Source organism: Anastrepha ludens, chromosome 2 (assembly GCF_028408465.1).
Source record: "Anastrepha ludens isolate Willacy chromosome 2, idAnaLude1.1, whole genome shotgun sequence".
In the NCBI taxonomy this organism is placed as follows: domain Eukaryota; kingdom Metazoa; phylum Arthropoda; class Insecta; order Diptera; family Tephritidae; genus Anastrepha; species Anastrepha ludens.
Window position 1 is genome coordinate 177,190,125 of NC_071498.1, and position 25,274 is coordinate 177,215,398.

Here is a 25,274-nt window from a genome sequence, read left to right on the forward strand (position 1 = left end):
GAGAAATTTTGTATGGGTAATCTCGCTTTTTAATTACGGATTGGGAGTTAAGCTCGAAAAAGTAATGCGAGCCTATTATTAAGTTTTGGCTGGTAGAATTTCTGTGTAGAAAATTACTTTTTCGTTTATTTTTAGAACAACTAAATATTTTCTGTATTAACTGTTTTACTGACACCGAAATTTATGTGGAAATAATGCAGAATGCTTGTTGCCGTAATACAGATTGGAAGTGCCCACAAAATGGGTCTACCAGCCTGATAATGACCATAAACATACGAGTCAAAAGACTCGGTTTTGCGCAAATAAAATTGAGGTTTTGGAATGACCAACTCAGTCCTCCGACCTCAATCCTATAGAAAATCTGTGGGAGCTGTACACAAAGGCCAACCTAGTAACAATGGGACAATTTTAGAAATTGTTAAAGATATATAGCTAAAGATTCCAAAGTAGCGATGTGAGCAATTGGTGGACTCAATACCCCGCCCGCCGTTTTGCTATCGTAATAAAAAATCTGGGAGATTCTACTAAATATTAGTTTCAACTTTGCAAACTTTGTCAATAGAGTTTTTCTGTTCTTTTTTATAAACTTAGTCAGAAGGCGCTACTTAAATGGCCACTGTTATTTTAATGTTATCCCTGAATTTATATTTTTGGTTATAAAATTTTTCTTTTTCGTTTTAGAATTGATTTAAATATGTGTTCAGTTAAAGAATACAAAAAAAAACCATTTCAAAATAATAATAAAAACTTTCTAATCAAATCAGAGATTAATTTTTTTTTTAATTTACAATAAGTAAATGTAAGTACATTATTTTTAGCTGCCCATGCTTACGTATCTATCACCTTTCCTAAGCAATTTTGATATTTACGTATTTGCTACGTCATCAGGCTACGCTTCCCCAAATATTGTATAAAAATATTTTTAGAACAAAATCGAAGTGGCGACACAACATTTTGACATGGCACAAAGACAACAAAAAAATTCAGGAGGCATACGTGACTCTCCAAATTTATAATTGCTAAAAATAACATGTCGAGAAGCTAACAGCACACGCTTAACATAAGCGAAAATATAAAATACAATTCGAAAGGTATTCTGTCGCTCGTGTGGCAATTCGCTTGGTTAGCGATGTAGGCGGAAAAATTTTTGAAAAGTATGAAAATCAAAGAGTTGGAGAAATCGAAGCGAAATGTATGTATGTATTTACGTAAGTGCCGGCTACCAAGGCAAGCAGACAGACGCGTGTAGAATTTTTGGTCGGCGTATGGACACAGAATCAATCAACGCCCTACAATTTCTACAAATTCGTTGAGAGGCGAAAACTTTTTTACACGCAGATGTGTTGTATAACATTTCTCTTTTCACTTGCTTTAAATAATTATATTTATATGGCTACTTGTTAATAATTGCTGTAATCACCTTTCGACATTTTTTTTTTTTTTTTTTTTGTTCACCGAATTTGAAAGCTGCTAAGGCAGACAGCGTGGGATTGTCAGTGGTTGGCAAGCGAATCCAAGCCACAAACGGGTATTTCCCAAAATGAGTAAAAATTATAGACCCAAACGAGGCGGGCAGGCAGAGAAGAAAAAGTTGGCAAATAGTGTCATTTGAAAGACTTTCTTTAATGTGCACATGACCATACATACGTATGTATGTATGAACATATATGCATATACATATATGTATGTATGTTTACACCAACAGTACCCATTGAACGAGCGCTTAATTTGGTTTTCCTTTTCATCTGCAAACTTTTACTTTCACACTTTTCACCTTGAGGAAGCTTACAAACGTTTTAAGAGATAATAACTTAAAAATATCTGCTGTGCAGTCGCATTGACACATTGCAATTTTACGCTTAATCCGCATTGTAAGCATGCAGCCAACTGCAATCAATAGATTTCTTTGTGTACGAATTTTATGCAACAAAAAAAACTTGAAGAATTTAGTTTTTTCCGCTCTGAGAGCCATTGCAAGTTTTATTAAACATTGAGAGCAAAAACACCAATTCAAACCATTCACAATCGCGTATGTGAGTACGTATGTATATGTTAATGCATCGCATAATAAATAAAAGGAATTCACATTTTAATCGCTGATATTTAATTTTAGCTGCATATTTCGGAGTGTCAATATTTTTTTTGATTGGATACAATGTGCGTACATAAACACAGCGCAAATTAATGACAACTATAAATGTGTAATGAATTCCACAATAACCGCGATTGCCAAAGCACAGCAAATGGCCGTCTTACCGCTCTGAACGGACGAACTACTGAGGCGTACTTTTTGCAGGCCGAAGAGTAATTTGATTGAAATTCGATTGATGTAGGTATGCAAATGAAAATATAATAAAACGAAATCAATTAAAATTAGTTTAAATTAAATTAAAATTAATTAAATAAATAAATTAAAACAAGCAAATAAAAGAATACATTGCATCTCTCTTTTTAAAACTCAAAAGCATCACGCAAACTGTCAGTGCAATGAATTGCAAATTTTCATTTACCGCAAGAGAACATAACCAAACAAGTAAGCAAAAAAGGAACATAGTAAATAGTATATACACATATGTACATACATATATACATATATTACATCCATACATGAATGTGCATTTATTTTTAAATCTCCGAAGTTAATTTAATGCCTTGTTTTGAATTGATTTTTTTTTAAGATGGTCCAAAAAGTAAATTCAATTTTAGGCGGTGCTCAAATTATGGTCATTAAACACTCACAAATTGAAATGCTGGTAGATTAGAGTTCTCATAATGAAGTGAAATTTAAAATGTTTGAAAAAATCTCATGAATGCTCCATGAGCACAATCAAAATCGAATTAAACAATGAGCCAATTAGGCTGTCATCTATTTTCCATTAACCATATGATATTTTTTTTTTTAATTTTTTTATTTAACCTTGAACCTCGATATTAATTTTTTTATTTTTTATTTATTTTTTTATTTCTTATTTATTTTTTTATTTATTTATTTTTTTTTTTTTTTTCATTATCTATTAAATCCAGGTATCTTACAGAACTAAAAAATAACCACCTTCAGGCCGCTTTCCACCCAACTTAAAATCATCTCTGCTGAATGGTGAACAAATCTGTTGCGCATCCAAGCACATGCAACACGTTAAAAACGTAGCAACGCATCATGCAATAAATGCACACACATCCATGTGTAAGCACCTATACGTACATACGTACCTGCTGCACAGCCAATAAGCAGCTGCAAGCAAGTTCCTCATATCCGGCTTCGAATGAGGGCCAGTTAGAGTGTGCTAAATTGTTGCATGCAACCGGCAATGTTGAAGAATTGCAAACTGTATACAGTTAAGTGGAGAAACAACAACGCAAATGAGAAAAGAAATTTACAGAAGTCGAAGTACAATTTGAAAGCAACTTGAATGAATTGGCCTCTGGTGACGCTCCAGCATGCTGTCCAGCAGGCTTATATGTGTGCGTGTCGGGTGCTTGACGCTAATATCTAAAATTTTTGATTTTCATCAAGCAAAAGCCTACAACAAGTATGTGTGACACGAAGCAAGTACGAGTGTCACCCGACACGCACACATATAAGCCTGCTGGACAAGCATGCTGGATCGTCATCAGAGGCCAAATGAAAGGCGAGTGTACATACATACATACTTACATACATATGAAAGCTACATATGCTTTGACCAGCCAAAGAGGAAGAAGTGAAATAACAAGAAAACAACAGTAAAACCAGAAGTAAGTAACCATGACTGTGGCAACGCAAAAATTTATGAGACGATCAATGAAGTTGCTGCTAATGATGAGTTGTTGCTGCAACACAACACACAACAATCATGACATTGCTGTTGCTTCTTGCCTAAATGAATTTCTAGTGATCAAACAGAAATATAATGCGCGGCAACCAAGTCACTGTGTGGAAAGAGGAAAAGAGAGTTTTGCTAAATAAACATATATTCAATTTAAAGCACCGTTAGTTGTTGTAAAATTGTTTTCCTTTTAATTATCGTCTTTCTCAAGTGAAGAATAAGCAATCGCACCAATAATAATTTTAATGTGTATTGCTAGTACATTTCGCAAACATTTGGAAAGTTGGCAATAAGAATATTTATTGCTTGGCCGTTATTGTAAGATTTTCCCTTTTTGACACATATTATATATATTTCTGAATGTATGTATGTATGTGCAATATTTTTTGTAACTTTATGGCCAAGGCGCTCCAAAATAAAGCGAGATTTTTTTAACAGCACTAAAAATAATGAATTAATGAAAAACAAAGCGTTTTCATACAAGGTGAAGTTGCTAGAGCAGCTGATTAGTTTTTTTTTTCTTCTTTTTTTTTGCGATTTGATGGTTTGGTTGACAAAAATATTCGATTTATTGTTGTTGCTTTATTTTTTTCTTTTTATTGTGTTTGAAATTTTGATATTCAGGCAATTCATCAATTACACTTTCATTGGTAATGCACACACAGAAATTTCACCTAGTCATTAACTTTAACTATTTAGTTTCTGACTTTGTCAGCAGAATTAATCAGTTTAATGGCTCCATTGCAATATTTGAATAATTTTTTCATTTATTCGTGTTTATTATGGAAAACTGTTATTGTTTTGCTATTATTATACACATACATTCAAACAGATACAGGTAGGTGGGTACATGTAACTAAAGCGAAATAGTTTTTAATTTATAAAACATATGCACATATTTGCACTGGCTCAATTAATCAGCGCGAAGCGAAGTGATTACAGGTTTTATACTATACCTATATAAATTTTGCATTATAACGCATAAATTATAAGTACATATGTACGTATGTGTACGTATATAATAAAAAATAAAAACATTATAATGCACCAAATTTGTATGTAGTTAATGCACATAAATTTATATTATTTTATTTTACAATAAGTACCTATTTGATTTTAAATATACATATGTACGTGCCTACCTTTGGTTTGTTCAGCCACTTTCGAAACGTGTCCATTTTACGCCTTATTTGTGGCCTTCGTCGAAGACTTTCTGAAGGCAGCAGTTGTTACTTTGCTTCGGGCACTTACAGTACGTACTACAACTCCACGCACTTATACACTCTACACTTTTAATTTTGTTTTATTTTGTGTAATTTTTCGCACAATTCCTTACCGACGACAAGTTTTGTTGTTGCTTTTATGTAGGAATTTTCTTGTTTTGTGTAAAAAGGCGTCGTCCTTCGATTAGGCGCACTGACGTGCGTCTTGCACTTGCACAAATGACCAGTATCCAACAACAAATAATTATCGAGGCTACGTTGACAGCCAGATAAAAGCATTAAATACCGCCCGGAATGAAAATCCACAAGGAAGTACGGAATATGCACACGTACGCAACGAGTTATGGGCTTGCACCCACACAGCAAGTAGGGAACAAAAGCAAAACAAAGAAACACTACCAGACAGCAGCAATGACGCAATGAAACATAGAATGTAAAATGCACAATTTGCACTATATGCACGGTACTGTACATATGTGCATATGTACAATCGCTGTAGACCGTAGCAGGGCGCTGCACGAAAGTGTTGTAATCACCACTGCATCTCCTATGGCCTCCTTTAATTATTCGTAGCACTCCAAGCGCCCTAACAAAAGCAGCCACAAGCACACAATTTTATACGATTTTCTTACTTCTACTTTTTGTTGCTGCTCCTTCACATATACGTGAAGTTTCCGCCCTGCCACAACATAACACAAAAAATAAAATTTACACTTGCATTTTTACGATGAAAAAACCTCCTTTAGCTATTTATTTTAATACTTTATTGGCACGGCAACTTTTGCAATATGCTTACATGGAAAATTTCACGTCACTTTTCACCACAAAATTTACACTTAATGCTTTTTTTTTGCCTTCCTCTCACATTACACTTGAAAAGATAAATCAGCACATGTTCGCAATAACCCCCCACGGTATATTTCTAATTAGAGTGGACAAGCGCGTTTATTATTGAAAACTTAAATTGTTCGTTCGAATTAAATTAAAATAAAAAAAGAAAACTCCACAATTTACTTGTAAAAAATTAGTTGCAATTTAACTTTTTCGTGGACACACACTTGGCCACAACAAAATTACGATTGACGAAAAGTCGAAGTCGCCACTAACAGGGTTGCAAATGCGCCACTTTGGGGTTGTGGAGCACTTTTCGATATAACACAGCAACATTTTGTGTTGTTGGCAAGTATTTACAAACTTTCTTGTCCAAAGATTATTTTATTATTTCGTCTTTACTTTCTTTAAACTGCTTTAAATTCTTTTCATAAAAATAAATAATGTATAATAAGTTAAAAGTTGATTGCAGCCCTTTGTTTATAAGTGTGCTTGAATTAGAAATGATTGAGTTGCGGCGATGAAAATTATTTGACGCCGTTGGCTATCGACTCAGCGTGCGTTCGTAATGACTTGAAAACTTTATTTTTTATAAAGTGTATTAGACAAAGTGAAATAAGTAATGATATTTAATTTTTCTGTTATTGACTTGGCCCTTTTTACTTTGCTTTTTCAACCTTGAAACTTAAAAATAGTTAAATTTTAAAACGAAAAAAAATGGGAAGCCAACGGAGGCAAAATGTTAATGTTTTGTGCTCCACCTCTTAAAATTGTAACTTTAATCTTGGTGAATACTATATTTATATTTATTTACATATATGGAAATATTAATGAAATATGTGAAATCATTATACAATAAAACATAAATATATATGAAATAATTATGAGAAAGATGATAGATAAGAAATATTTTCACCATAAGTGCTCTATCGAGTGTTTTTTGAAGAGCTCGATAACTGAAAATGATAATACAAAATAGAAATATTGTTGGAATGAATTTTTGTTTATTAAAATCCTATAGTTAAGAGCATGGCATTTATTTTTTGAATATGATATCCAGTACATGTCCGTCACGGCTATGAATTACATCGCTCATCCGCTCAGTCCAATGTTTGATCAAATCTGGCCGTATGACGTCAGTGGTGGCTTGAATATTGCAATAAATTGATTGTCCAGTTGCGCCGGCTTGTTGGAATCAAGTGTCGTCGATGCTTAGCTGAATAATTTTTGGAAACAAAAATTCAGTCAGCATGACTCGATAGCGCCATTCACCGAAACTGCAGCTGCTTCTTCATTTCGAAAGAAATAAGGATAAGTACTTTTTGAACTTCGGGAATAGACATAATTTTTGTAAATTTCCACAGTAATGTCAACACAATTCGCCCTTCACAGCTGTCAAACCATAATTATCGATATCGATAGTTCTCATGCAGCCAAAAAAAACCTCCGTTACACATTTAATGCAAGCAGTTTTTAAAACTTGTGAACAAGAAATTATAAACAGGTTATGAAACAAAAATAAACAAAATGCTTATTTTCATGTTGCCAAATAAGGGCTAGAATTTAGTATAGTGCCGATCGCTTTGGAAAAAACGGTAAAAAGGGGGTGATAGAGGGGTGTATCCCCATCTTAAAACTGAAAACAGAACCTGCCGGAGGCTTATAGTTTTTAAGTAATTTAATGTTAAAGTTCTATAATTTAGCGAAAAGTTGGTGTTGCCATACACCTGAAATGAAAACGAAGTTCGCACGCAGGGATGTTCAGTGGAAGGTTCATTGTAAAACTGCAGTATTTTTTGCTGTAATTTAAAGTTGAGAAATGAATTTGAAAATAAAAACATACAACTCATTTAAACTTAAAAACAATGATATTAAGCGTATCACAAAAAATAATAAAGTAATTAAAATTAAATTAAATTAATTAACACAGTATTTTTGCGTGGAACTCTTTATCGCGTAGGCGGTCTTCGGCCGCGCTTCATAAAAATAACCCTCATCAGTCCTACTCCGGCTACGCAATCCACAGTATTTTTGCGTAGAACTCCTTTTCGCGTGGGCGGCCTTCGGCCGCGCTTCAAAAAAAATAACCCTCATCAGTCCAACTCCGGCTACGCAATCCACAGTATTTTTGCGTAGAACTCCTTTTCGCGTGGGCGGCCTTCGGCCGCGCTTCAAAAAAATAACCCTCATCAGTCCAACTCCGGCTACGCAATCCACAGTATTTTTGCGTAGAACTCCTTTTCGCGTGGGCGGCCTTCGGCCGCGCTTCAAAAAAATAACCCTCATCAGTCCAACTCCGGCTACGCAATCCACAGTATTTTTGCGTAGAACTCCTTTTCGCGTGGGCGGCCTTCGGCCGCGCTTCAAAAAAATAACCCTCATCAGTCCAACTCCGGCTACGCAATCCACAGTATTTTTGCGTAGAACTCCTTTTCGCGTGGGCGGCCTTCGGCCGCGCTTCAAAAAAATAACCCTCATCAGTCCAACTCCGGCTACGCAATCCACAGTATTTTTGCGTAGAACTCCTTTTCGCGTGGGCGGCCTTCGGCCGCACATCAAAAAAATAACCCTCATCAGTCCAACTCCGGCTACGCAATGCACAGTATTTTTGCGTAAAGCTCCTTTCCGTGTTAAAACCATTGAACCCAAAATTAAAACGTCATATGCGTGTATGTAGTAAGCGGGCACAATAACCCCCATTCCCATCATTAACACTAAACTCAAGTACTTAATTTTTGTTTTCATTTGCAGGCATCCGGCAACACCATACTGTTGTAATTCCAATCTTCTTCTTGTTCGCGCTTAAAATTGGAATGTGATTGCATAGGCAAATGAATTTGCATTTAATTTTAATAGATATAATTAGAATATTAGCATAAAAATCGGTACAAACACGCGTGTGAGTGTATATTTGGTGATTTATAGTGAAATGTTAAAAAATATAGAGTGTAATGTGGCAAATTATACTGATGTTCTCAAGGGCATTTTGAATGTAAATAATTAAAAAATTATTATTTCCCGATTAATTTAAAGTTATAAAGAGTGTTCCTTAACACCTCACTAACATCTCCACCAAGTTTCATTAAAAAAAACATTATAGTTTGCCAGAAATTCCAAGATCGGCACTGTTCTAAACTCCAGCCCAAATAAGTGTACGTCAAATACTTTTTCCACTTAGTTTTTTAATTTTTACCAAAATTCCGATTCGAAAAAGCTAATAAGACTATTTGCACATTCCATCGTTTGAGTCTTACGTTATACACACATTCACATACATATATCGCCAACACTGCACTAACCGTCAGCTTAACGTCGTTTTTCTTCAAAGAAATAATATTAAAATTTTTGCTTCTCAGAGAGAGCGCACCGAAGTACATATATTTCTGCTGCGTTTGGCAAAGAGGGCTCCGCTCGAACTCAACTTCGTTTAGATGCAGTCAGTGCAACGGGTGGCGCCATTTTAAGACTTTTGCAAACCGATTGGTAGCCAGATGCTGATCTCGCCATTTGGTGTCCTATGTACCCCAATTGGAACCACCACGGCATCCCAGAACAGCAAACTGACTTCTATAGAGCTTTGCCCCCGCAAACGCCCTATGTTGCATAGTCTCTCCATCAGGCTACAACATCATCAGCGACATGCACAATATTAGCATTGAATATTGATAGCTACGGCCCAAGAAACAAATCTTTAAGGTGGTGCCTCGCTTATTATACCATTGATGGGTGGAATGTACACCGCAATAATAGTGAGTAAGCACCAGCTGCCCTGCAGGGTAACACCCTGAAATATGTGCGCTTAACACAGGTGAAAACCAATTGGTTGTTGGTGACTTTAAGGCGCATCACTATGATTGTTAGTCAAGCTTATCAAAGGAGATTGTTGTTGCAGCAGCAAAAATATTATCCATACATATATATATGGAGAAGCTGCTAAAGTGACAGTCCTTAGGCGGGTTTCATAGAACCGAATGTCCTGGGAGCGCTCAAACAATCATAGGCAGGGCTTATAGGTGAGACATTCAACTTTGTAAACTGCTGCAAAAACCACGACCGCATATATGTCATTCCCCCCGAAAGTCGGTTCTACGTTACCGGAATGACCCGGATTTATATACGGCCAAGGTCTGTCACCCCAGCAGCACTCCCCGTACATATGTGGGGAAATTGTTTTTGCTGCTAAAACAAAAAAAACGGATATGTGTAAATCTGGGCTGATCCGGAAACTTATACGTTACTGCCTAAGGAATGTAACAACGTAACAAAGCTAAAGTATAGTGATATCAGCGCAGTGTAGATTTTGAGCTGAAAAGAACTTACAAATGCCAAATGCAATAAATTTTTTTAAATAATAGTTTTCAACCATATCATTTGTTTAAAGGCTTGGTTTTTGGTGCTGAGTTTACTACATTCATTGAATTTTATTTTCGATTTGCCACATTTCATATAACTACATCATTTCTAGGCTTTTTGCTTAGAACTATTCGTGACTGTTCAAAATGCTTTAATGTTCAGCATGAGCCCTGTCTTTGTTGTCCTTTTGTTCCTCAGCATCGTGTGGCCAGAATGTTGGGCGGTTAATGGGATCCAAAGCTTGGTCTGGGAAGGAATCACGGTAGTCTTCCATAGTCATTTGATCGTATGGCAGCAACTGTTTCAGATGGTTGATACTTTGCTGATAGTCGACTATGCGCGCCTCGGAGCTTTTCTTGAAGTTTTCGATTTCACTCTTGGTTTCTTTGATTTGGGCATCCACTTGTGTGCTCACAGTATCAGCAGGATATGGTACTTTCAGAGCTTCGTATTGCTTTTGGAACGTATCAACCATACCGGCAACCGGAATCAATCCCTTGTAGTGGGCCCAGTTAATTTGTGGTGGGTTTTCGGGGTTGGCCAAAACACTGCGCAAGTAAGCATCAGACTTGGTTTTGAATGCAGCAAAGTTGGCTTTTTGGTTAGCGGGCACTCGCTCAGCCAGGGAAGCCCAATTGATGGAGCTCTGCGCAATACGACGTGAAGCCATTTCAGCAAGGAATTTTCAGACCAATATCTGCAAAGAAGAATGAGGTTACGTCAGTAAGTTAAAGTTATTTATTACGCAAAATTAGTCCTTATTGCAGGTTATAAGCAGAAAAGCTAGTTTGAAGAATGCGTTTCCAGCTTATTTTTCAACTATAAAGTGTAGAAACTAATAACGTCATGGCTGCTCAACAAATTATGTAATTTCCTCGGCGCAAGTAGGCAATCATTACTTCACGTGAAAATAAATGTCAACTTGTTTTTTATTTACAAGTTGCATTTCTGGAATACTTGTATTATATATTTATAGGTCACACGTTTATAATTTTACCGTTTTTAGAGTTATAAAAATGATCAAATTTGTGAAAATTCAACCACGAATTTTTCGCACTCACCAATTTGACAGCTCAATCGAATAACAACGAACTAAAATATACAACGAATTGTAGTTAGTAGCAGCGAGTAAAGATATAACATTTTTCAGTGTTGTTAACATCAGTTGGGATCGATAACAAAATTAAGCATCACCCAAGACTGATGGCCAATCGAAACTTGACAACACCATTATGCCCGCTCGTTCCACACGTACTCTGTAGTTTTTCCAATACGTCGTTGTTCAGACAGTAACGAATTAATAAAATGTCTCTCTCCAGAGTAAAAAATTACTCACCTATCAAGGCATCAGAAAAATGTTTGCAAAAATAGCTAATTGAACCGGTTTACAATGTACCAACACTGATTCGTTATGATAGCACTGTCAAAAATAGCGAGTTAATAATCAGCTGTTTGTCAAAGCAGAGGCCGCCATTCCTATATTTATTTTGGTTAAAGAATATTTGTATTAAATATCGGATTAGATAATATATAAAATGTTGCTTAAAAAATTTCTCATACAAGGTCAACAGCAAGTGCGTTACATTTCATCCGCGACGGCAGCTGTAACACGTTTACATCGTTCGGTATATTGTCGCAGGTACCCTACAGTAGTGGTGCAGCCTGATGGTTCTACAATCAACATTCGTTATCATGAGCCAAGAAAAATCATTAAGGTTTGACTAAGAACAATTCATTAAATTATAAACAGTGATTTATTGTATTATATTCCACTGAAATAAAGTTATTCTATTTATCGTGCAGCTACCACTGGATCTCAGCACATTGAGCGAGGCAGAACGCAAAGCACGGTTGGAAGCTCGTAAACCGCGCAAGAAGGTCAAGATTCTTGAAGAAGTAGATGACACATTCAATGCAAAGAAATACTTGAAATATATGAAGAAAAAGTAGAGGTCAAAATGTGTTTTCGTAAAATGCCTTAATAATAAATTTGTTTTTGTTTTAACATAAGAGGAAGTGCTATATCTGTATTTCGGATTCAAGTGTCATAATTGCTTTCGATGTTTTAAAAATTGGATGAAATTGAAAGAAAAATAAGTAGGTAGAAGAAGAGACGTAGATAGCGTAGTTGGGGTTTTTATCCATTGTTGTGAATGTTCAAATTTATTTCTATTCACTGGCCAGTTAGAAATCCTTTAAGTGTTCTCTGACAGAAACGGCACTTTCGAAAGATCCGGATCTTTTTTTTGAATGTTAACAGCACTGATATTAAATTTCAGCTTCAATAATATAAAGAAGAACAAGCATAAACAGTTCCTCTACAAGAGTTGTTGCCGAAAATGCTTTCTGAATACTTACAGCAAGAGAGGAATAAGTGGTATAGTTCCGCACACGTTGGAAAATAGATTGTAATCCCACATCTACTATAGACTACGTTAAAAAAGCTCTATTAAAACTGAAAGGTGGAGTCTGGGAATTTCACTGTTAGAAGGTATGGGCCTTACCGAATTTCCCGCCATCATTTTCTTCACAGTAACAGTTATTTCGTAGTTTGACAGTTGAGTTTTTATTTTATTGAGCCATTTTGAAAATGAAATATAAAGAAGAGAAGTTCACATGGTTCATAGAAGGTGCAGATGTGTTGTAAGTTATAGTAGAAATGTGTATCCCCGTCATCAAATTGGAAACCGTACCCAGCGGAAGCTTTTAGTTTTGAGTAATTTACTGTCAAATTTGTGTAGTGTTAGTGTTGCCAGATACTTGAAAAGAATGAATTTCGTATGATACAATATATTATATTTTGGCTTCGAACTTTTTTCCGCATAAGCGACCTTCGTAGGATGCGTAGACCTTTTAAGAATTTGCAGTTTTTGCGAATGCTGACCCTTAATGTTTTTTGCTAATCTGTTGTAGTACGGCATGAATGTATTTTTAAAGCATTTATGCTTACGACACAGGAAGAAAAACGCATCATAAATTTGTTGGGATATCTATCAGCCTTACATCGTTGTTGATGCCTTGGCTTGCAAACTTCTATCTATTGTTTCAGCCAGCCATATCAACAAAGTAGTAATCAATTAATTTTTTTTTATAATGCCTAAATTTTCAAAGTTTTTGAAGTTAAACTTCTCAGGCGTCGATGGACGAGCAAGAATGGAGAGTAAAATTTCAAGGCCATGCAACGTTTTGAGCATTTTCGTTCCGCGAGACAGAAAAAAGATATACTTTACTATACTTTATATATATCTTAGATACACTTTAGGCTATTTTTCCTGAGTTTTTCTTTGTGTTTGCTAATTTCCAGTAAGAAATAGCACTGCCTACTTTTTGGCGCTTGTTTGTGTCCGGCGTTTACCTACATCCGTCGACCCTTCTCCCTTCTGCCAACTCTTTTAATTAACTGAGTTTCAAGAATATGTAATCATATTTGTTAACAGAATACATGTGCCATAATAAATTGATGCAATTTTATACAATTTTTCGCCATTTATTTGTTTGAAAGTCAAAATCTGCCGTTTATTCTCCATAAATTTCAAGTTGAATGTAAGCAAAACGAATGCTCTAACCAGAGCACGTTAAATAGAAATGATACATTAACGTTCTCTGGCTTTAACATCCAAGCCATCAAAATGAAAAAAAAGCGAATCAGTTTATCTTGTAACACCGCCTTGCATGAATTCGCCTTAATTATCTTCATCCCAATAATTTCTTGAATTACTTTTCTGATAGGGAAATGGCATCACTGTCAATAGCCGCCTGCGTTGCCAACCTCTTAATTGCAAATTCCAACGACGTTTTCATGTCGCTGCTTCTTGGAATCTTGTCAGTCCGTTTTTTTCGTCCGTACGCAAAGTAACATTGGCGAGCTGTGTGAGCGATACGGTTTCAATCGTTCGGTAAAATGTACAGACAGTTTGTTGAGTATTTGCCAAAAATAACAACACATCAAATATAAACAACTATTGTAAATTGAGTGATAATCATAATATAATCCAAAGTGAATTGTATAAAGTGCAACATATGTAAATATACAAGCAATGTACATACTTTTCATACAATAAAATTACAGCGAGCAAAAAAGATTCCACAAAAAATGCAAAAGAAACCACTACAAGCAAAGTTTTAAAGTGCTGTGAAGAAAAACCATAAAGAAAATTACGATTAAAAATTGAGGAAAAGAAAATTTTCAAAACGACTGCTGCAAATTGGAGTGCATTGGATTTTGTGACAAAAAGTAATTTTTTTTATTATTTATATCTCAATAACGCAACCGCAGCCGTGCAAAAATATTTACAAAATTGTATGTTGCACCATTCCGTGGCTTCGTTTCCCGTTCCATTTTTCTACTCTGCCGCCGATGCCGTTGTTTCTTGGCAAAAATGTGACGTCGACATTCGCGGTAGCAGCAGCGGCACCGTCTACAGCGCTGCAATTTTGTTGCTGTAGCAGTTTCTTTTGCCTGGTGCTTTCCTTCGCATTTTCTTATCGTTTATACGCTTTGGTTGTACAACAATTTTCATCGGCACGGTTTATATTGACTGCCGTAGTTGTTGGCTTCTAGCTGTTGCTGATTTAAAAGTTAGGAGTTAACAAGGAAAGCAGACAACTGGCTTTAATCTCGATGTGTTTGAATGATGGGAATTTCATAGGACCCAGGCTTCAGGCTGGTTGTGCTCATTCTATAATGTGGGCGGGGAACGTCCAATAAAGAGTTTAATCAATGAATTTATTGCTTGATAAATATAATATTTAGTTTGAATATATCTACGCTTTTATATACATTTAACTTAATAGAATATTTTTGATTTGCACGCATTGATAACAAAATTGTATCGGTTAACTGCAACCGACCACAATTGGCAACGCGTCAGCCTTTTGGTCGAGCCTGGATCGCTTGGTCACTGAAGCAGATGCATTTTTTCGTATTTGCTTTGGTGCATGGTTTTGTCCTGCTATTCGCTCATCCCCTACCGTTTGATATCGCTTATGTATAGTAAATTTGTAAATTATATATCAACGGCATGCATGACAAGTGCGTTGATTGTGTTGTTGTGTTGGTGCGCAAGCTTTGCTATATACTTTTTGCGACGCTTTACCTGCTACGCTGCTGCAAATTGAATTATTTTTGCTTATTAAAGTTTTGTATTGTGTATTTTACTTTACAAGCAGCATTTTATAAACACTGTCAGCCCACCTGGCAGTTGCAGAAATGTAATTCATGGCAAGGGGCACCTCTGCATTTCTTTAACTTTGCAACTGTCGTTCCGCTACTGGCAGCTCATGTTGTAGTGCTTGCTTCCGTGTATTATACATGGCACTATTTTGTTTTGGTTCGCCTTTTGCATTTTCTTCTTTTTTTGTAAAAATACATCATTTTGCAAACATAAAAATCGGGGCAATAAAAGAAATTGCAGTTTTTCAGCATTATTTTTTATTCAGAAAGCTTCGGTTTGAAATCGAATAAAGTTTCAGGTTTTTTCTTTGTGTCAAAGGTTGTTATTGTATTAAGGGGTGAGATTATTCTTAGGTCATTTGATCATCGACTTTTTTATCGCAATAAAAAAAATAAACTCAGATTGTTGTCGTTGTAATAGCATAAAACTTCTACATAGGTACTTTGAGTTACGTTTCAATTTTCTTTAGAAAGACATTCTCATTTGTTCGTAAGAGGCGGTCCACATACATATAATGGGAAAATTAGATCTTATGCCTTATGCGTATGACATACCATCGGATCCAATATTATCAAACTCTGATCATTTGTTCTTGCTGCATTTCCTAAATTGACGTTTTTCACAAGAAACGAGGACATCACTGAATTACTCACGCAAAAATTTCGGTGGCGCCGTCTTCTCTTAACTCTCCTAATACTTTCGAACTATTTTGCTAATTGCCAACGACTATTTCTTGGTGGACTACTATTGTGTTAAAATATGGCGTTAAATTTATCTAAGCGACCTTAAAATATAATTTCATAACATCAGATCAAGGATGATAAATTTATACAGATTTATAGATGGCCAATAAATATGGTGAAAATAGAGAATTTCGATGGGAACTTTAGCTGCCACGACAAGGGCGCATTCGGTAGCCGAGTTCTGCACGATCATTTCACACACTCGTCCAATCAGTCGAGATAGTAACAAGAGTGAATACTGTGTTGATTTGTTTCGTATATCTCTAATGGAATTGCACGATTCTTTCACATGTATTCACACACTCGTCCAATCAGTTGTTGTTCAGACGGCTGTGAAGTGACATTGTGTTGATTTTTTTCGTATATTACTAACACAATCTTAGTGATATACGAAACCGCTTCTTAGTCACACAAACAGCTTCGTGATCTCAGTGACGTCAGCCTATCAGCTGATTGTGTCAAATTCGCTGAGAGCCGGATAACGGTCTGTTATTGGCCACACCTTCTCAATTCTTTTCACCATGGCATCGGATTATACTTCAATCCTCTGAACAAATGGGTTGATATCCGCTAACGAAGAACCCTTTATGTACCCTTAATCTGCATGCAATGAGTAGAAGTGTTCAGCAAAATTTTGGGAGCGAATATTTCACTGATAGCCAAAATACTGCCAAACCTCATTCATTGACACGAAAGTGGCCAAAATAGGCTATTATTTCAAAAGATAAGTTTGTGTGACCCGAATTTCATAGGTAGGGACTACCCTGCTATGAGTCGGATTTAGCTCAAATAGTACGAGCGATGTAGCGTGGGTTCCACCGAAGATGAGCGCCTCCGTCTATTGCAACTTGTTGGAAATTATTATCGTAGGGAAGACGGAAGAGTTGTATTGCTTTGATTTCATTTTCCAACCGGATAATAAAGTATTCCTTATTGCTCTAGTTAAATAAATATAAATTCCATTAATAGCCTTTGAGGTATTCCATCAAGAATACAAAAATGTCTGTTTATTAAATGGGCCACAACTTAACTCACCCAAAGGTATGAAACTTGGGAGGGCGGGATGGAGAGTGGGCAGATACTAATGCTTTTGAGTTATTAAGTTATGTCTTTTTTTTAAACTGTATAGGAATTGTCAAATAAAAAGTTTTTTTTTTTTTTTTTGAGTTAATTTTTTTAAGTAATTAAATTTAAAAAAAAATTTTTTTTTTTTGTTTTGAGTTATCAAGTTATGGTTTTTTGAACAAATGTAAATAAAAATTAAAATTTTTTAATTAAGTTTTTTTAATTAATTTTTTTTAAATTAATTTTTTTTATTAATTTTTTTTAAATTAAATTTTTTTAAATTAAATTTTTAAGGGATGTACTTTACATTTTTTTAAGTAAATTTTTTTTTTGATTAATGTAAATTGCTATCCGTCTTTAGGGCTGTTAATACCTACTCATTTCTTCTCTTACATTCCACCTTGCCTTAAATAAAATAAAAATATCTGTGTTTATTTATCATCTTTCATGGCAATTAAGAATCGTTCGCAAGCCGAAGCAAAGTAAATAAGCTACCAGAAAATCAATTATTAATTTCACTTTTTTTATGCTCTACTACATATTCCCAAGTTCTTTGTTTCCCAGCTGGCCATTAAAGCTGTCCCATCGCATCATCGCTTCACTTTTTCTCATATTTACTAGTTCGCGTGCATTTTATGCACTTGCGAATATTCACTTGTTTTTGAAACGAAGAAATTCTTAAAGTGAATTTTGCAGAATTGAGTAAACGAGGGAGGGAGCGAAAGGGTGCTCGGAAAGCAGTTGTTGACAACGCCGGCTTTGATGTGTTTTCTGTACGAAAGTCTCGCGTTTTGTTTTTTGTTCATTATTCCCCAAATGTTTTTGCTTTCGCTACACTTTTTATGCATTTCATTTATTTGTTATTTTCGGCAACTTGTTTATTTTCGAACACATTCTGTTTTGATTGCCACCCATCGTTTGCCGACACTGTTTTTGTAATTTCTTTGAAAGAGAATTTTTATTTAAAAATCAAAACAGAAATGTAGCTTTGATTTTTGCAGTTTGTGTTGTATATTTTTGCTATTTCTGTAAATTTCTCTTCTTCTTTCTGTCACAATATTTGGAATTTCATAAAGTTCAATAATATTTATGTAGCCGTCTGGCGATACTGAAATACTTTCGCTACTTTTTCTAAATACATGCATACATACATACATATGTACATAGATACTTGTAAGTCTGTAGGAATTCAACCTTTTGTGCGTTCCTAATTTTCTAACAATAAATGTGAAATAAAAAGAAGATCACCACAAAAACATTAAATCATACAAAACAAAAAAAAGAAGAAAATTAAAAATTAAAATCATCTAGCAATAATTTTAGTTGGCGCTAACGGCTTGCCGACTGAGTGGTTGGGGGCATTAATGCCGGCCAGGCGCGTCGAGAAAATGTGGGGCAACTTGGAATTTTCGTTGCATCCGAATTTGCTACGCTCATAAATCGCCAACAATGTATGCTTGCTGGCTGGCGGGCGAGCAGCGCGTATGAGTGTGTGTGCGTGTGCTTAAGAGTTAAGAGGCACTCGCATCGTTTAGCAATCATTTTCATTTTGAAAAAAGATCTTGTAGCAGCAAAAACATACAGGGTGCGTTTTGTGATGCAAGTCAAGGCTTGTTTTCCCAAGTAACTCTTAAGTGAGTTAGAATGGTTTCATTTATATTTTACTGTTGATTGTATGCTAAGGGGGGTCAACTGGCCGCTTCTTGTCGTGATGAAAAGCTGAGTTTTTTCATGGGGTTAGGCCACTGTGACGAGTAAAAATATGTAATGGTATTAGGGAATTTTGTCCAATAGGACGATGCAGTTTTGAAAAAAAGGTCCCGTGATGTATGTTGCATGCTGCAAACTATAGGTTAATTTTTATTTTTGTTTTTGTTTTTTATCTTAATTATTTGAATTAAAATTTTTTTTATCTTAATTTATTTCAATATTTATTTTAAATTTATTATTTTTATTTCGTTGTTATTTTTAATATTTATTTTGGTTTTTGTTTTTATTCAATTTTTTTATTTTTATTTTTTTAACCTATTTATTTTGGTTTTTGTTTTTTATTTAAATTTCTATTTTTGTTTTTTATCCTAATTGTTTTAATTATATATTTTTTTCCACTTGTTTTATTTTTATTTTTTATTTATTATGTAATATTTTTATTTTTTATTAATCTATTATTTATTTATTTTTATTGTTTATTATTATTATTTTGTTTTTATATATTTTTTTATATCTTGTATTATATTTATATTGTTTTTTTATATCTATTTTTTTTATTTATATATTTTGTTTATTATTTATTAGTATTTTCTTGTTTTTTCGTTTTTCATTATTTATCTAATCATAATCACATATATTTTTACTTAAATAATAAGAAACAGAGATTATGTTCTGATGTTCTGCGCTAACATTCAAATATTTATAATATTTTCGCACCCAAATTCATTAAGGCATAAGGACATTATTTTGCCTTTTAAGTTGTTTTTTTATTATTTTTTTAATATTATTATTTTTTTTGTATATATGTCTATTTTTTATTCTTTTATATATTTTATTTATTTTTTTATATATATTTTTAACATATTCGTTTATTAATCACTACATATTATGAAACAAAGTCGCTTTTTCTGTCCCTATGTCCCCGTATACGCTTAAATCTTTAAAACTACGCAACGGATTTTGATGCGGTTTTTTTTTAAAGATAGATTGATTGAAGAGGAAGGTTTATATCTATATAATGTGAAGAAATATATAAAGGGGGCGTGGCAATCAGTCAAAATGTGGCAAAAAAACATAATAGGTCTATTTATAAGTTCGTGCGGTTTTACAAGAGATGGCGTAACTTGATTATTATTCCATCGATCCACATTTCCAAACATTCATTGGAGAGCTACTGTCGTAAGGCACAAACGTCAGTATAAGTTTTTTATTTGAAGCGTAAACAACAATATTTTTACCACACTTGAAAATGTCGAATTTCGTGCCAAATAATGTGTTTTTGCGGGGAATTCTTCTTCATTATTTTAATATGAAGAAAAAAGCAGCCGAAAGTCATCGTATCTTGGTGGAAGTTTATGGTGAGCATGCTCTATCTGAGCGAACGTGCCAGAAGTGGTTTGCACGCTTTAAAAGTGGTGATTTTGGCTTGGAAGACGAAGAACGCGAGGGTGCGCCGCCAAAGTTCATGGATACCGAATTGGAGGAATTGCTCGATCAAGATCCGGCTCAAACGCAAGAAGAGGTTGCAAAAACTTTGGGAGTTGGTCAATCAACCATTTCCAAACGTTTAAAAGCCATGGGAATGATCCGAAAGGTAGGCCATTGGGTGCCGTATGAATTGAAGCCAAGAGACGTTGAACGCCGTTTTATGGCATGCGAACAACTGCTTCAACGGCACAAAAGAAAGGGTTTTTTGCATCGAATTGTGACTGGCGATGAAAAGTGGGTCCATTACGACAATCCAAAACGTCGGGCAACGTATGGATACCCTGGCCATGCTTCAACATCGACGTCGGCGCAGAATATTCATGGCCTGAAGGTTATGCTGTGTATCTGGTGGGACCAGCTGGGTGTTGTGTATTATGAGCTACTGAAACCGAATGAAACGATTACGGGGGATGTCTACCGACGACAATTGATGCGTTTGAGCCGAGCACTGCGAGAAAAACGGCCGCAATACGCCGATAGACACGACAAAGTTATTTTGCAACATGACAATGCTCGGCCACATGTTGCACAAGTGGTCAAAACATACTTAGAAACGCTCAAATGGGATGTCCTACCCCACCCGCCGTATAGTCCAGACCTTGCGCCATCCGATTACTGTCTCTTCCGATCGATGCAACATGGCCTGGCTGACCAGCACTTCCGTAATTACGATGAAGTCAAAAAATGGATCGATTCGTGGATTGCGGCAAAACCGACCAAATTTTTCACAAAGGGAATCCGTGAATTGCCAGAAAGATGGGAAAAAGTAGTAGTAAGCGATGGACAATATTTTGAATATTAAATTTGTAACCATTTTACGTCAATAAAGTTTCAAATTTCGAAAAAAACCGCACGAACTTATTCATAGTCCTATTAATTTTTTTGTTTTCACGGCCATAAATCATAAACGAATCAACCAATTAAAATGAAACTTTCTTGAAGCTTAACTTTGAAATATTTACTTTCGTTCTGCATCAAAAAAAAAAAAATTGATTTATTTGTTATTTAACCAAAATTGTTTAAACAAAAGCAGCTCTTTTTCCAAAAAAAATGTTTGTGTGTTTGTTCGCTGTCAACCGAATGAAGCAACAGGCGTTAAGCGATAATCTCACCACACCTCATTAATGTTGAATTACATCGTATGGTGACGTATGTATGTATGTATTTACGAATCGCTCGCATTATTTCATTTCGGACGTATGTACATATGTATCTATGTATGTACTGAATTCCATGTAATTATATGCACATACAATTTTACAGCGAAATAAAACGCTATTTTCAGGTTCTATATTAGTAAATCGCACATAATTAAAATACAGTTTTTGAATAGTTTTTATTGATTCGGAGCGCGTTTAGTTTGCTATCGATTCCATACAATAACATTTTTTGTCATTTACATTTTACGACAACTAATAGCTTATTTTCGAAGCGATTTCAACAAATAGGTACAGCATTAATCCTTATCCAATTAAATACCTTAAATACATTGTTGTTTTAATATAGATCTATGTATATGGCTCTTTACAGCATATAATTAAAAATAATATTTTTCAAGATATTACGTCAGTAATTAGTAATTGAAGTCTACCGGAAAAATTGCGTTAGCTGTTGCGTCATCCGGCATTGCCGCTACTCTTTTGAAAGGAGGCCGAACCGCACACTCTACAATCAAGCTCCCGCTGAAAATCGCCACCGATGATGATAACAGCGTCTGTAGTGTTTCTAGACAGAGCAATACAGGAAAATTGATGCGTGACTGCTCATTAATAGTCTGGGACGAAGCTACCATGTCAAACAAGACGTCTGTGGAAGCACTGGATAGGACAATGCGCGATTTGCGCAACAAAAATGCACCTATGGGTGGATGTACAATTCTGTTCTCAGGAGATTTCCGTCAAATCCTACCAGTTGTGACTCGAGGAACACGTGCTGACGAAATAAATGCTTCGCTAAAAAGATCCCACCTTTGGTCGCATGTCAAAAAATTAGAGCTTAAAACTAATATGAGGGTTTCGTCATCTTAAGCTTAAAGTTGGCAATGGAGAATTAACACAAAGTGAGGGACGGATTAACATAATATTAGAAAACCTTTGTATTTTGATAGACAACATCCAAGAGTTAGTCAACAATGTCTATCCAGACATTGATAACATAAGTTATAAGACAATATCTTGGTTTAAAGAAAGAGATATTCTGTCACCAACTAACGAACAAGTAGATAAAGTAAATAACTTGATTATTTCAAAGATTGATGCGCCGACGAAAATATACTACTCGGTCGATACTGTTCTCGATTTGGAAGAAGTTGTTCATTTTCCTACAGAATTTCTAAATTCTTTGAACCCGTCTGGAATCCCTCCTCACAAAATGGAGCTGAAAATAGGTTGTCCTGTTATTTTATTAAGAAACCTAAGTCCACCTAAACTGTGCAATGGCACGCGTTTGCTGGTAAAATCACTGAAAACTTTCATAATAGAGTGCAGAATACTCACAGGAAGTGGTACCGGAGAAGATGTATTGATTCCCCGAATCCCTCTGATACCATCGGATCTACCATTCCAATTTAAACGCTTACAATTTCCGGTAAAGACATTTTTTGCAATGACCATTAATAAATCTCAGGGTCAAACCTTCAACGTTGCAGGCTTAGATTTGAGCGTTGACTGTTTTTCACATGGCCAACTGTATGTCGCTCTTTCAAGAGTAACCTCTAGAGAAAACATGTTTGTATTGTCTAATGACAAGAAAGCTATGAACGTTGTATATAAAGATATTCTGTAATATATTAATTATTGCAAAAATAAAATAAATATATTATATATGTAAAAATGCAAAAAGTAAATAGGTTAAAGTGTAGGGTATGAATTTAGATATTCCAAAGATAGCAGGAAATCTTCATGCTATAAAGAAAGGGGAACTGTTTTACTCTAAATTTAACGCGTGCGGGCCACTGGGGTAATGAAGAAGCCAAAACTACTGGATCGATTTTAATCATTTTTTCAGGGAGTGACATAGGGTATACATTTTATAACCGTGCGAAGCTAGTTGCTAGTTTATATATATTTTTTTAACCTTTTCTCTTTTTATGTAGAGTTTATATTTTTTAAATAAAAGAAAAAACATTTTTTTCTACATTTTTACATTTTCTTTTTATATACGATATATTTTTTTATTGTTAACATTTTTTTAGTGTTAAAATATTTTTATTGTTAAATTTTTTTTAAAAATTAAAAAAAAAAATTTTAAATTTTTTAAAAATTTTTTTTTTTTTTAATTTTTTTTTTAATTTTTTTTTTTAATTTTTTTTAATATTTTTTTTAAATTTTTTTTAATTTTTTTTTTTAATTTTTTTTAATTTTTTTTTTTAATTTTTTTTAATTTTTTTTATATATTTTTTTTTGTTTTCATTTTGAGATTCCTATAGATACCTTACCCTTACTCACTTCTTCTCATTTTTACGACAGATCTTTTTCAGAGTATATTCTGTTGTTTGTTGTCGATAATATCTAGAAAAAGGCTTGTTTGGTATACTTTCGATCGGAATTGGTACAGACCGTAACACTGAATAAGAAGAAAAAAATATTTAACATTGGCTGCTGCGTTGGCTCATTCCGAACTCAACTTCAGTCAGACTCACCACCCCATCGAGTCGTCTTAAAACTTTCTGAATTCTGGTCTTAAATGATATAGAGGCCCCTATTGGTGGCCCATGAGAGCTAGCCGGGCATTCGGTAACACTGCCCAACAGCATCAATATTTCTGGTGTAATTTGGATGGACTCGTTGGTCTGTCTGTATATACGATAATCTGTTAACTGGCTTTAAAAAGCCAAGTAACCTTTTCTGCACGCTTACAGATTTCAGTAAAATGTTTTAATAAATAGTTTTGATAGTTTTTTGCGCATTGGATGCTCCATAATAAATTACTGCAAAATCTCATTAAAAAACCAAACAACATCGTCGTAAATGGCGAAACGCACCCTGTACTTTCTGGGTCAGTGCGTTTCTCCAAAAACAAAAAATCAAAAGCAAAAAATCAGTATTAGATGATATTTATATTATTATTTTTTTCATTGAGGTGGTTGTTTTGATTCCATATCACATTTTTTTGAAGCAGTCGTGATCTACTTTTTCGCACAAACTTTTAATGGCTTAATTACTTGGCGCTTAAGTTTTTCAATTAGATTTTTTTCTGTTTATATGTTTGGTTTATTTTGTTTTCATATACCTATTTATTAGCCCGAAACAGTTCGTTCGAATTTTTTTATGGAAACTTTAACATAATTTTTAATGAATAAAGGTCTGTTCTTCGGAATGAGAAAAAAAAAAATATTTGCACAAATTCAAAACAGATTAATAAAAAATATTGATATATACATACATATGTGAGTTTGCATCTACACATGTAACTTATTTTTGTACATATGTCTGTAAGGGAAGTTAACTTTAGATGGCACATCTTATACTCTAAGGCGCATCTTCGTCGATTTGACGACGTCTATTTTAATTAGATGTGCAGTGTCTTCGAGGTCAAATAAATTCCAAGTTTTATGAGTTTAATAAAATTATTTATTTTTTTGTACTTAATCGTTGAATTTTTCGCTTTTCGTATAAATTTTTTTACTAATAAGTAACTAACCCTTCTTTTCGGTCAACTTAAACATTAAAATTTGCATCGTCGATTCAACGCAGAAGTTCCATCTGGGGCTAATTAATCACCGACAAATAATCACTTATTTCATGCAATATTTGAATGGTTACGGCAGCGATATACCACGGGAAATCAGCTCGGCTAGCTTGGTGTTGTACGCTCTGACCGCCAGGATATGTATTTTTTGTCGTCGAGGTGATGTCTTACGCGCATTAAAAGTGAAATTTT

General features: G+C 34.6%; 3 protein-coding genes across 4 annotated transcripts in view; 2 read left to right on the forward strand and 1 right to left on the reverse strand.

The window, feature by feature from the left end:
- Window positions 1-10,247: 10,247 nt before the first annotated feature.
- Window positions 10,248-11,361, reverse strand: LOC128860578 (ATP synthase subunit d, mitochondrial). 2 transcript variants are annotated; one of them, XM_054098195.1, is made up of 2 exons: window positions 11,275-11,361; window positions 10,248-10,910 (listed from the first exon to the last, which is right to left on the reverse strand). In XM_054098195.1, the coding sequence occupies exon 2, from the start codon at window positions 10,881-10,883 to the stop codon at window positions 10,365-10,367; it is 519 nt and encodes a 172-aa protein (XP_053954170.1). In that variant the 5' UTR covers window positions 10,884-10,910; window positions 11,275-11,361; the 3' UTR covers window positions 10,248-10,364. The 2 variants fall into 2 exon arrangements, with proteins under 2 accessions (XP_053954170.1, XP_053954161.1); XM_054098186.1 differs by having other exon boundaries at window positions 11,211-11,309.
- Window positions 11,362-11,643: 282 nt separating this feature from the next.
- LOC128860589 (39S ribosomal protein L55, mitochondrial) lies at window positions 11,644-12,223 on the forward strand. Its single transcript, XM_054098207.1, has 2 exons — window positions 11,644-11,928; window positions 12,017-12,223. The coding sequence occupies exons 1-2, from the start codon at window positions 11,749-11,751 to the stop codon at window positions 12,161-12,163; spliced, it is 327 nt and encodes a 108-aa protein (XP_053954182.1). The 5' UTR covers window positions 11,644-11,748; the 3' UTR covers window positions 12,164-12,223.
- Window positions 12,224-14,027: 1,804 nt separating this feature from the next.
- Window positions 14,028-25,274, forward strand: part of LOC128855919 (uncharacterized) — a 106,169-nt gene continuing 94,922 nt past the window's right edge. Inside the window, exon 1 of the mRNA XM_054091164.1 lies at window positions 14,028-14,447. The gene's annotated coding sequence lies outside the window, so the exon portion shown is untranslated. The remainder of the gene's footprint in view (window positions 14,448-25,274) is intronic.

Coding starts and splice junctions, on each gene's coding strand:
- LOC128860578 (XM_054098195.1), bottom strand. CDS start 10,883: ATGGCTTCACGTCGTATTGCGCAGAGCTCCATCAATTGGGCTTCCCTG.
- LOC128860589 (XM_054098207.1), top strand. CDS start 11,749: ATGTTGCTTAAAAAATTTCTCATACAAGGTCAACAGCAAGTGCGTTAC. Junction 11,929..12,016: donor AGCCAAGAAAAATCATTAAG/GTTTGACTAAGA, acceptor TTTATCGTGCAG/CTACCACTGGATCTCAGCAC.